Source organism: Saccostrea cucullata, unplaced genomic scaffold (genome assembly GCF_032062105.1).
Source record: "Saccostrea cucullata isolate Sc308-1 unplaced genomic scaffold, CSIRO_AGI_Scuc_v1 ctg11186, whole genome shotgun sequence".
Classification (NCBI taxonomy): domain Eukaryota; kingdom Metazoa; phylum Mollusca; class Bivalvia; order Ostreida; family Ostreidae; genus Saccostrea; species Saccostrea cuccullata.
In genome coordinates, this window is record NW_026923382.1 from 4949 (window position 1) to 17959 (window position 13011).

Consider the following 13011-nt stretch of genomic DNA (forward strand, 5'->3'; position numbering starts at 1 on the left):
TTTACACTTTGCCCCCACCCCACCCCCCTCTTTCAATTTGCTTCCGACGCCAATGTTTTAAGCATGATTTTTTTTTACCAAAGAAGAAAAAATAAGGTGAAGAGGTGACTTTAACGTTTTGGAATCCTGAAAACAACATTTATGTAACGCAGTCACCGGTGTTTATTAAGCCCTTTGAACTGAGAAAAGAATGACAGTTTACACTAAACATTTAAGAATTATAAATTTTCACTTTAATGATTTTTATATTAATCTTCAATATTAAAGATTTATTTACCCTGTAATAATTATTTCCCCGACAAAGACTTTACTACCAACATTTTATGATTTCACATCTACCTTGGAAAATAATAATCTTGTGTCCTTCTGTTGAATTGTTTATATGCATTTCAATTTATGAAAGGGTGCTACCAATTACACTTGATTTAATATATACATGTAAGAAATTAAAACAATTTCAATAATATTTTTCCTGCAAAAGTCGCATTGCACATACATGCCATCGTCGGAAACCCACCGGTGATCTGTCTTGTTATAAGTAAAGACGAGATCACCCGTGGGTTTCCGACGATGCATACATGCCTACATGTACATGACTGTATACATGTACATACGTATAAGGGGAGTTTTGTGCAAAATAATCAAAACGCGTTATGTTTCAAGGAAAAGGATTTATCGTTACAATTTAAAATTGTATATGTGTGCATTGTTCTTGTCATAGTCAAAAAAGAACTTGTCTGATATTAGTTCAGGTAATTTATTAAGCGTGAATGCCCATAACCGACACCCCCCCCCCCCCCCCCCCCCCCGTTTTACGATAATGGTAGAATATGAAGAATCTGTTACCCGTTCTCTTACTTTCTGTTGCAATTTTTAACATGCATGTTTTAAACAATTCTAAAAAGCAACTAATATTTGATATGATTAAAATAAATCATAACGTGTGCATGAACTTTCCTAGGAAGGTATCGGTAAAGTTTAGGTTAGACCTTTTGGCCCATGTCTAGAAATGAATTTAAATGACGTTGTGGAATGTGTTACTTGTATATTCTGTTATTGTGCTTTGTCATTCGGTTAGTATACAATAATCGGTCAGAATTAATTTATGATCATCCTCATAATGCATATAAACTGCAGAATTTCTTTTTCAAACCATATTTTTAGAAATATACATATTTTTTATTGGATGGGGGTGGGTGTTACAGTCTGATTTACTGAAAATTATGCAAACTCATTAGTTACGAAATGATTCTAAACATTTTTTCAATTATTTAAGCATAAAAATGAAATAAGAAACAATGGGCCAGGAAAAATTAATCAAATGTTTAAAGATTTACAAGAAATAACGGTTTAAACTTTAATTTAACACTTTAAAATTTGATGCACCTAATCTTAATTGTTTTTGATATGAACACGCATTTATTGAGATATACAAAAGGAAAGTTTGACAACTTACAAGTTCCTCGTGTGAATTATAGACCGATTTCATAACGACATCCAAAGAAGAAAATGATCGAAGTCTATACTACAAGAGACAAATACAAATTATTCCTGGATGCGGAATAAATTATCAATAAGCCCAAAACGTCTTCAGAGATGAGGCTTACTTTTTTCCCGTAGTAAAAAAAATCGAAACTAAAACATGTAAATACATAGAGTAAACGTGGTAAAAGAAATGTGGTATCCCTTAGATGAAAAAACCCATCTCACTCTCTTTAAAAACTCAGGTATTTAAAACGTAAACTATGACAAAAAAACCTTTTTTTATATATACTTTGTATTGTGTAGACTTTTAATGCCCGGGGGAGTGGTGGTAGGGACTGTCTCGAACTTTTTTAAGATAACTACTTTCATAGTGTAAAAGAGACAAAAAAGTGCCTCTGCTTAATTGGGGTTGAACCCGGGGCCTCTGGCTTGCCAGTCCAGTGCTCTAACAAATGAGATTAAGGGTTAACATGCTAGCCCAAGCTCGTTTAGGAAGATGAGCTTATATAGTTTGTACTACCACAATAGTATTTTTTTCATCTAAATTTTGCTTATTTCCTTTTACTGTTGTCTGCAATTTTTTTTGCATTAAAAAGACATCAAATGGAAAAGCTTTTAGAGGAAGAGAAGATGTTTGATTTGAGTAACGTTTTGTTCTTTTGCCCTTAACAATTATTTCGGTGCATCCCCCCCCTTTTCATTTTCAAAGATATAGTTTACAATGTTTATTTTTATCATTACGATTAAAAATCTTAATTATTGATATTTTTAAGGGAATCAAATCAAATGTTTGAAAATATATATCATCTAATCATTATATAGCTTCGCGTTATTTTACGATTTTACGTTATGAAAATTCACGAAGTTATGCACGCGTAACTGAACGTCAAAGTAAATATTCCGTCTTTGTCGTGCGATATTTTATACATTTATACACAAATAAAATATATGTCATGTTATATATCAAACGAAAGAGAAAGAAAAACTCTACAAGAATCAATAAAAAACTGAAAATGTCAAAATTCTTCGTTAAGGGAGGTTTTTGCTTGGCGCGTCACATATTACACTGAAAATATTAACTTCAAATCTGTGTGTCCACGCACCTTTTAAAAAAATTCTTATTTATAAAATACTGATAGCTACGATCTCGAACGCAGCCGTGAGCTCCATACTACCCATAGTCCTCTGCGTCTTAGTCTCGTTCAACCAGACCCTCGGCTGTCTCCGTAAATCTCCGACCAGCCAGAGGGTCTGGTAAAGATACGTAATATCGTTTGTAACGCCAAAACGAGGCTTACCGAAATTCTGGTAAAGTTTTTGATTGGCTGAAAAGAACACACCTACACGATTTAAATAAATACATGATAAATCAGGAGAAAAATAACTTAAAGATGTAAAAGTTATATGTCTAAAAGTTAAAGCTGATAGATAGGAATTGTTTACAGTAATGCCCACCAGTTATAGGTAAGTGTGTTTTATTATGTCTTGCAAATATTCTATACGAAAGCAAAAGTGAAAGTAGTGTAGCCCTACCTGCGTAATACACATTCCTTCGATTGATATTGTAATTTCTCGTTTGGTGTCACAAATTAAAGATTAGTTTCATAATATAAGGTCACAATCCAGAAGAAGAAACACATATAACATTTGTTTTCAAAAAGGATCGTCAAAAATGAAAACAAGATAGCGCCCTCTGACGGTTACAAACGCTTACGTGAATCTTTACCAGACTCTCTGCTGGTCGGAGTTAACGGAGACAGCCGAGCGTCTGGTTGAACGAGACTATCTGCGTCTCCGCACACAGAGATTTGGTACAAACGAACTCTGGCGGAAGTTTGCCGTGAGCTCAACTACTTCTAGCCTGGTTCCCTGTCCCTGTTTTGCTTCGTATTCTCGGCCAATCTCTCACCAGAGGGCGTTTTACGCGTCCGCTCCAAGCGGAGCGCGCCCTCTGGTGAGAGATTGATTCTCGGCGTCACTAGGCAAGGATGAGACAGGGGACCAGGCTAAAATACTTCCGGTTCTTTCGGTTCCTCTTTGCCTTTTCCCATATTCGAACGTTGAAGAAAAATGGCTTCTGGAGCATTGTTCGGTAGTACTGGGCGTTCACAAAGCAAAAACCTGGTCGAATTTAGGGCCGGGAAAATGTTTATGAAGGGTAAAATGGTGCATCCTGATAAGAGAAAGGGACAGGTTTATGTATATCAGTCAGATGACGCCCTGATGCACTTCTGTTGGAAAGACCGCACCACCGGAACCGTTGAAGACGTAAGAATTTTGTATTGTCATCGTTAAATCTTCCGAATTATCTCTAACCTAGTTTAGAAAAATGTTAATAACATCCTTTAAAACTAAATACTACAAAACAAATGTTCAAAATGTGTATCACACAGTATGTCACTATTTGACAAAATTGCTATGCCATGAATTTAATAACGCACGGGCACCTGATGCATGACTGGTGTAAACACAAGTGTGTATTTAAGAAAAGATAAATATTTTATTTCAAGCCCCTGTGGTGTAACATCCCATATGATATTCCCCTTTCTGGGAATAACTTATAAAAATAATAGATTTTATAGACCATCATACCTTCTTTGTACATTGGTTGGTCGGCTAGCAGGAAAAAAAAAACTAATTTTTTTTGCCTCATTTGCAATTTATTTACATACTTCCTTCCACTGGCAATGAATCAAGATGTTAATGTAACGTACGACCTTGTTTAGTGGAACAAAATGAAAACGAACTATAACTCTTCAAAGAAGATTCACACGCCAAAATTTAGTTCAATATCTGCAAGCTTTGGAAAAAAAGCATGGAAAACCCTTAAAAACTAGGAATCCTTCTGCTGTGTCTGCTAGAATTTGCTGATATGTTGGGAGTCATTAGAAGATCAATTTATGTTTAAAATGAGGCTTTATACATGTTTACAGAAACAAAAGACATATTACATTTACATACATGCCAACTTTCCCGATTTAGGCGGGATTCTCCCGATTTTACCCTTTCATCCCGCCTTCCCGATCGGGAGAGAAAAATTGACCTAATTTCCCGATTTGTAAAAATTCACCCAAAATTTCCGATTTTATGAGTTTCCCTATATACCGCTGAATTTTTCAATTGGGATAACAATATCAGACTTGTTTATTCAATGCACACAGATAAGTTTCATTGTTTATTTAGGTGTTAACATGGTTAATTAGCCACAGGAAATCACTTCACGCTTGAACGCACGGAGTCGTCCAGGTGCAGGTAGCTTACAGCAGGGGGCAATTAATTAGGGAATTATCTTTTCAGTTTTAAGGGGTACGCAAGGTGAAACACATAGATTAAGGGGATAATTGTTTGTCATTTTATTGAAAACATAAATTAAAGACAACTAAATAATAACCAAACCATAAAATCGGAATCCAAGGAGATCGTTATTTGAAAACGAAAGTAGAAAACTACAAAGCATAGCTGCTGACTTTATCTACCTATAATGAAAAAATATTGTAAAGTTTGCCAGTTAAAATAATATGAAAAAAAATCCTGATGAAACAATAAAGTCTATATGTCAATTAGAATTTCTTTTCCCTCCCTTCTCCCAAAAGTAAATATAATATATTTTATCCATATGTGACTAAGAAATACCCACATAGCACCATCCATCAAGCCTGCCAAAGTTCAAGACTGTAAAAAAATTAATTTCTTTGGGATAGGTGGTATCTTTATGTTAGAAAATTGATGATTTAATTCTTCAAAACCGATGATTTATTTCTTTGAATAAAAAATAAATGCATTGCAATTTCTCAAAATTTCTTTAAATTTAATATCTGATTAGAATTTCTAATTAATTAAAATATAAAAATCTCATATATGTTCCCAGAAACAGTACTTTACAGTACCAAAAGTTGTACAATTTTCAAATTTTCATCAAATTATGTGTCCTAGCTGGTAAAAAAAAGTTTACATATGTACCTAATTATCCCTTCTTTAGTGAGAGAGGCACCTATTTGAGCAAAAATATTTCCATTGTGGAAAGAAAATCCTTATTTTTGTGTTATTTTTATCCTTTAGTAGTATTAATAAGTGATATTAATTATATTATAAATTTAAAAAAAGGATCATGTCATAATCATTTAATTTCACGACAAAATGTCGCGAATTTAAAGCTATGAAAAATGTCGTCACGCGCAAAATCCCCCATGGGAATTTTCAAAAGTTGGCATGTATGCATTTAAATGTTGAAAAACAAATTGATATGTTGTTGTCTTATGACACCATTGATTTAAAAAGCTAATATTTAATTCATTTTGCAGGATTTGATAATATTTCCAGAGGACACCGAGTTCAAACATGTGCCCCAGTGTACTACTGGTAGAGTGTATGTTCTCAAGTTTAAGTCACCAGCCCGAAAATTCTTTTTCTGGATGCAGGTAAGAAACAAAGATAATCTATTAAATGTTGAAAAAATAAACATTTCCATAGGAAGTATGCCAGATTTGGATGTCAATGGAATTACTAGATATTTATATGTGTTGAACAGGAACCCAAGACTGACAAAGATGAAGAGTTTTGTAAGAAAGTGAATGACAATTTGAACAACCCACCCACCCCAGGCTCAAGCAGAGGTGGGGGCCTGGCAGGTGGTCTACCCTCGGAACTCAGTGGACTGGGTAAGGGACTTAAGTCAAGATTGAACTTCAACTTCTGGAACATCTAGTTAAACTGATCGAGCCTAAGACACCCTGTCTCTTCAAAATCTGTTCAAGTACAGTTTGTTATTGAATTGTGGATGTTTTCATACATTTAGATTAATATATAAAACACAATGAAAATAGCAAAAAATCCATTTAAAAAAATGCCTGTAATTATATGTGGATTTTTTTTTTACAGGGGAGTCTGATTTGCAGAGTATCCTTGGTGGAATGAGCCAGCAGCAGTTCATGCAGCTGATTGGTGAGATGACAATATGAATTCATAATTAGATCATTTTTGTATGCAAGTACTAAAAACAGTCAATAGAAGTATATTAGCAAGTACTTATAACATTCCTTCTCAGAATAATCACTTTGAAAGTAATTACCAGTAGACATTTTAAGGTCTTCCCAAATATTTTTTCTTACCATCCAATGATCCAAGTAAGACAAACTATAATATCAGAGTATTTTAAATGTAACCACACACATATTATGTATTTTAGGTGGTATGGGGATGGGAGGGCCAGGAGGAGGGTTGTCTGCCCTGATGGGAGGTCGCCCCAGTAGTGCCCAGTCCACCGCATCAGAACCGTAAGTTGTCATTCTGATGGAAGATGGTCATCAAAAGTGGCTTTCAGTTGCTAATAAAAATTGATTGTAAAAAATAGGAACTGTGATTATTGAGTAATTAAGAGCCATTCTCTGTAATGATTTGAAATTTTATATAGGAGCTGTGGCACGCATAGTCTCAAAATTTCTCCAAACTCTCTATAATAAAAGTCATTGATACCCTAAACTGAAATCAGGCAAAAATTGGTTGCTATGTTTTATAGTTACCATGGCAACATGTCTTAAAGTTCGAAAAATGGCATTTTTTAACATGTTTAGAGCCCCATAGATAACATTTGCGACAAAGCAAACAATTGGCAATGATTGTTTCCAAAAGTTGAATGTCAGATGTCTCAAATGCATGATAAACATCTTTGGTAAATCAACTATTACATACGTTACTATGGTTACAAAGTATTCAAAAGTAAAAAAAATATTCATTTAATTTTATAAAGTCATACACGTAAAAATAAAAAGCAATTATCGGATGAATTGTGACCAAATAATAGAAAAAAGAGCCTTGAATCACATACCAAGAACAAAATATGATATTTTATTTTGGTTGGCAATGGTTGCCAAGGTTATTATACCACAGAGAGTCGTCAAAGTAACACTCTGTATGTTTAAATCTGATCCTATCTTTTAAAAAAGCGCATTTCCTCATAACTAATGATCAATTTTTAAAGATGTTGGTGTGCTCCTATTTTTCCCATTTGAAAAAATTCAGATTAGATTCTTTAAATAGAGCGTTGCTATGGAAATAAGCAGAAAATATATGCTTAAAAACCTGAAAAATATTTTCTTTCCTTGGATACGTACCCTTAAATGTAGATTCCCAAAACTTTTATGATTGATATTTATTAACAGCTAACCTGCCTTTTAATTTTGACTATCATCCAATCTCTAAGTGGATGCAAGAAGTTGGCACACAGGGTTTAATACTGATATAAAGTTCACAAAATCGAACATTTTCCCTTCTTGGTAACCATAGCAACAGTGTTGTTTTCTTCATCAAATTTTATCAACATATGATATTCAACTTCAGTTCTAACAGATAAGTACTATTCAAGCTGAGTCCTTTAATTTGTTTCTTGATTAAATGGCAATTTAATTCTTAATGCAGCGAAAAATAATTCACTTTTAAGCACTGGTACTTTGTTTCCATGGTAACACTGCAAAGTAGCAATTATACCCAATTTTTTTTATGGTTTTGGTGTTGCAAGGTCCTAAGGATGCATATTTGCCAGTCTTGAATTTTCATGTTTTTCCTCAAGACAGTAGCATTAACCCAATCTTAGTTACTGGTTTTGCATGGTTACAGTGTGTTACCATGGCAACCATAAAAGTTATTTACAGAATAATATTGCTTACACTTATATACTTAAGGTCAAACATTTTCATTGCTTTTCTTAAGTCGTTGAATGAGTTTGAGCATGTAACACCTACCATTAGTGAATACGGAGTGTTTTTCAGCATATTTCAGCATTTTAAATGTATTCCAAATGTACCCTTGGTTACCACTTACTTAGAGATATATTCTAAACAGTTTCTTTACAGTATAAGTGACATCAAGGTGTCATGTTTTTGTTAGAATGGTTTGTTTGCTTTTTCTAGTTTTTATTAAGCCACAGTCAAGATTTAAAATGGCTGAAAATCTTGATTTTTCAAACTTTTCCGGCTGTTGCCATAGCAACCGAGACACATAGCAACGAAATTTTGTTGGATATTTGTTTCTGGTGTCAAGTACTAAGCATGGGTGAAGATTCATCAAAATCGGTGACCATGCGTGGCAACAAAGTTTAAGTGGTTACAGAGAATGGCTATTAAAAAGTATAGGAAGCAATTTTATATATGATTACAATTTTACATTTGTTAAAGCTTATGTTCATGATTATGTGTTATTTCTTGAATGAAATTGAATTGTGAACATAACATATGGATGTAATTTTAAATGTCAAGTTTAGCAAGCAATTTTTCGCAAGATAATCTACATTAGAAAAGAAACCAATGAAGGAGTCTTTTAACCTTTATTATGTACATTTGAAAAGTGCTGAAGTTTGCCATTTGAAAAATTCTATTTGTTGAAATTAAGTGTATTTTTGTAGGCCCATGAGGGTCCAGTCTTCCCCAGGGACAAGAGGTAGTGGGGGCGGATCCGAATCCTCTCAGAGACCAGTGACCGCTGCAGCCCTGCCCTCACAGACCCCCACCACCACTGCTTCCCAACCCACAGGCGGTGGGACCACCACACCAAGACAGGCCATACGGCTGAGTGACCTACAGAACATACTCTCAACCATGAATGGTGAGTCAGCAGAATATTGATATTATACAAATATTCCGTTTTCTTATTTGGATTTGGATGTTGTAAAAGCATTTAAATTTTATTTACATATGTTAATGTCTGTATCTTGTAATTTGCAGTGCCCTCTGGACCCTCCAAAGACCGTAAGTAATGTTTCTAGCATTTAAATTATTATTTTTATTTTTAAATACTATTCTATTATGACAAAGAATATCATGATTTTGTTTTGTTTTCAGAGGTGGATTTAGTGAGTGCGCTGAATCCAGAGTCCATGATACCCATTTTGGCCAATAAAGAAGTACAGGAGAGGCTGATTAAGTTCCTCCCAGAAGGGGAGTCCCTCCCTAAGACCGAGGCTGAACTCCGAAACACTGTACAGTCCCCTCAATTCCAACAGGTGAGGGAGGTTAAGATTTCTAACTTTATCTTCTTTTAACTTAGTTTTATCTCAATATTGTTATATAGTGTATTTTGTCCTCTACTTTACTGACATGCGCTTGGCAAGTTTAATTGAACTTTGGTATATTGAATATGAAAATCAAGAACACTACAGATATGTGGAAGTGAGTTGAAAATTCCATTTTTATCTCACCTGAGCTGAAAGCTCAAGTGAGTTTTTCTCATCACATTTTGTCTCTGTAGTCCGACTGTCTGACGGACCGTCTAGCTGTCTGTCTGTCTGTAAACTTTTCAAATTTTTGACTTCTTCTTAAGAACCACTGGGCCAATTTTGACCAAACTTGCCACAAAGCATTCTTGGATGAAAGGGATTCAAGGTAGTTCAAATGAAGGGCCATGCCCTAATTCAAGGGGAGATAATTTAGAAATAATGAAAATTTAGTGGCATATTTTAAAAATCTTCTTCTCAAGAACCACTGTGTCAGGAAAGTTGAAACATATGTGAGAAGATCCTCAAGTAGTGTAGATTCAAGTTTAATCAAATCATGACCCCCGGGAATAGGGCGGGGCCACAAGGGCCAATCAAAGTTTTACTTAGAAATATATGGAAAAATCTTCTTCTCAAGAACTACAAGGCCATGATTAGTAATATTTATATGGAAGCATACTTAGGTAGAGTAGATTGAAGTTTGTTCAAATCATGACCCCTCAGGGTAGGGCAGGGCCACAAGGGACAATCAAATTTTTACATAGGAATATATGGGAAAAATCTTCTTCTCAAGAAAAGCAAAGACATCAGTGGTCATATTTATATGGAAGCATCCTCAGATAGTGTGGATTGAAGTTTATTTCGATCATGACCCCCCTGGGGTAGGGCAGGGCCACAAGGGATGATCAAAGTTTTACATAGAAATGTATGGAAAATTTTTTAAAAATCATTTGATAAACCATTTCTTCCAAAACCACTGGACCAGAAAATTGAAACTTGTTTTTCTTCAATATCTGAAATCTTTGTTTATCTCAAACTTTTTCCTTGGTCCTTTTGAGTATTAGATAAAGATGTATAAGAGGTAGAATTACATGGTTTTACATGTTTTTTCAGGCCCTGTCTTCATTCAGTGCTGCCCTTCAGTCTGGTCAGTTAGGACCGCTGATGTCACAGTTTGACCTTGGAGAGGATGTGGCCACTGCTGCAGCACAAGGAGGTCAGTTAGCATTTAGCTCTACTGGTCAGAGACTTGAAGAGCTTTTGCAATATTGAGATGTCTGTCATCTGTCCATCTGAGCACAATTATCAAAACACTACTTCTACAATTTTGTTCCAATTTCAATATAACTTGGCACAAAAGTAGACTACACAGAGATACTCTTTATCCATTTTTGGTTTGGATGAAGGGTTGGTATGGTTACTAAAAAAAGAAATTTCTTTGAAATACATTTCAAAACACTGTTCCACCTACAGTTTTGTGTGATTTTAATACAACAAGCAAGATTTCATTGAGAAATCTGATTGTTTTTATTGTTTTGGAGTAGCTGTGGCTACTAACATCAAAATTTCTGTACAATACTTTAAAAAGTCTAATTCTCCTACAGTTTTGTAGCTCATCTGAGCCGAAGGCTCAAGGGAGCTTTTCTGATCAAAATTTGTCCGTCGTCTGTCGTCGTCGTCATTGTTGTCGTCGACGTTGTCGTAAACTTTTTACATTTTCATCTTCTTCTCAAGAACCACTGGGCCAATTTCAACCAAACTTGCTACAAAGTATCCTTGGGTGAACGGGATTCGAGTTTATTCAAATGAAGGGCCACGCCCTTTTCCAAGGGGAGATAATTATGAATAAGAGAAAAATTAATGGCATTTTAAAAAATCTTCTTCTCAAGAACCACTGGGCCAGGAAAGATGAAACTCATGTGGAATCATCCTTAGGTAGTGTAGATTTAAATTTCTTCAAATCATGACCCCCGGGGGTAGGGTGGGGCCAAAATGGCAGATCAAAGTTTTACATAGGAGTATATAGGAAAAATCTTTAAAAATCTTCTTCTCAAGAACCACTGGGCCAGGAAAGATGAAACTCATGTGGAATCCTCAGGTAGTGTAGATTCAAGTTTGTTCAAATCCTGACCCCCGGGGGTAGGGTGGGGCCAAAATGGCTGATCAAAGTTTTACATAGAAATATATAGGGAAACCTTTTAAAATCTTCTTTTCAAGTACTTCAAAGCCATGATTAGTAATATTTATATGGAATCATCCTCAGGTAGTGTAGATTCAAGTTCATTCAAATCATGATCCCCTGGGGGGTTAAAATTCAAGGCCACCCCCCCCCCCCCCCCCCACCTCAGTAAACTTTCAGTTCTGATCTGATATGTGCTTTTTCCTAGCCGATGTGCTCAGGTGAGCGCTGTGGCCCCTGGGCCTCTTGTTTTCAGATTGCATTAAATCTTGTCACAAAAAGAGACTAAACCAAGCACCATTATTCTATTTGTTGCTGTTGCAAAGTTTCAGGTCCTCTTCCTTTGTGATAATTACAAACCAGTAGAGCTACAGTCTAGGCAGAAACTTCTTTTTTTTTGTAATGCTTCATTATAGACAGGGAAATACTGTATATACATGTACTTGCCTATAAGTTTTTTGAGAGTAAAATGTTAGTCCAAAACTCTATGTCAGACTTATAGGCGAGTCATAAAAAAGTAAGTTTTTTTCTTGTCAAACAGCAAAAATATTGTATTTCACTAAAAACCTACGATGATTATTGTTGAATTAAGTCTGGATATATTATATATATGCCTTCTAAGATTATACATACAGTACAAGTATTTACATAATTTAATTATTTTATTTTTATTTTAAGTGTGCAATACTTGTTTGTTTAATGATTTAAAACTATATGTCAGCGTCGTTTCTAAAAATATTGATTGAAAGCAGATTACATGTAAAACATCAAAACATTGATTTGAAATTGTCAACTGATTCTGGCAAGAACTTGTACCAACTTATAAGCGGGTCAGTGGCAAATTCCGCCGAAATAAGCTAAAAAAAATTACACCCGACTTATAGGCGAGTATATACAGTAATTTTGTGATATATGTTACAGATTTAGATGCTTTTGTGAAGGCTATGCAAGAACAGCAGAAGAAAAAAGATGAAAAAGGAGAAAAGAAGGAAGAAACCATGGACACTGACTAGATATTGTTCACATGATTTACAGTTCTGTGCAAAGAATTGCTGAATATGATTATTAGTTTCGAAAGAAAAATCTAAATTACAATAAATTTTCATAATCTTACACCAAATTGTTGATTTTTCAGCCCCATAGTTTATTTTATACAAGAGAAATGTTTGGAGAAGCTCTCTTAATATCATAAGTTTTAAAGTTCAACAGATTTTGAAGATGATGTATTGAATTTTCATTTCTATGTGCGAGGACTAAACCACTGGACTAGAAAAGCTAAAACTTGTGTGGAAGCTTCCTGAGGAATTGCAGATTCTAAAGTGTTCAAATCATTCTCCTATAGGTAGGGGAAAAAATCTTTAAA

At 34.7% G+C, this 13011-nt stretch overlaps 1 protein-coding gene across 1 annotated transcript; it reads left to right on the top strand.

The window, feature by feature from the left end:
* The first annotated feature begins 3514 nt into the window (after nucleotides 1–3514).
* On the top strand, nucleotides 3515–12768 carry LOC134263885 (proteasomal ubiquitin receptor ADRM1-like). Its single transcript, XM_062746245.1, has 10 exons — nucleotides 3515–3753; nucleotides 5787–5903; nucleotides 6014–6143; nucleotides 6364–6426; nucleotides 6671–6758; nucleotides 8882–9081; nucleotides 9201–9224; nucleotides 9318–9478; nucleotides 10583–10685; nucleotides 12570–12768. Exons 1-10 carry the CDS (start codon nucleotides 3556–3558, stop codon nucleotides 12659–12661), a joined length of 1176 nt encoding a protein of 391 aa, XP_062602229.1. The 5' UTR covers nucleotides 3515–3555; the 3' UTR covers nucleotides 12662–12768.
* Nucleotides 12769–13011: the final 243 nt, after the last annotated feature.

What these genes read in the sequence shown, in the direction of transcription:
- LOC134263885 (XM_062746245.1), top strand. Translation starts at nt 3,556, where the DNA reads ATGGCTTCTGGAGCATTGTTCGGTAGTACTGGGCGTTCACAAAGCAAA. An exon ending in CCACCGGAACCGTTGAAGAC is followed by an intron (nt 3,754 to 5,786) that starts GTAAGAATTTTG and finishes TTCATTTTGCAG; the next exon opens with GATTTGATAATATTTCCAGA. An exon ending in CAGTCCACCGCATCAGAACC is followed by an intron (nt 6,759 to 8,881) that starts GTAAGTTGTCAT and finishes GTATTTTTGTAG; the next exon opens with GCCCATGAGGGTCCAGTCTT.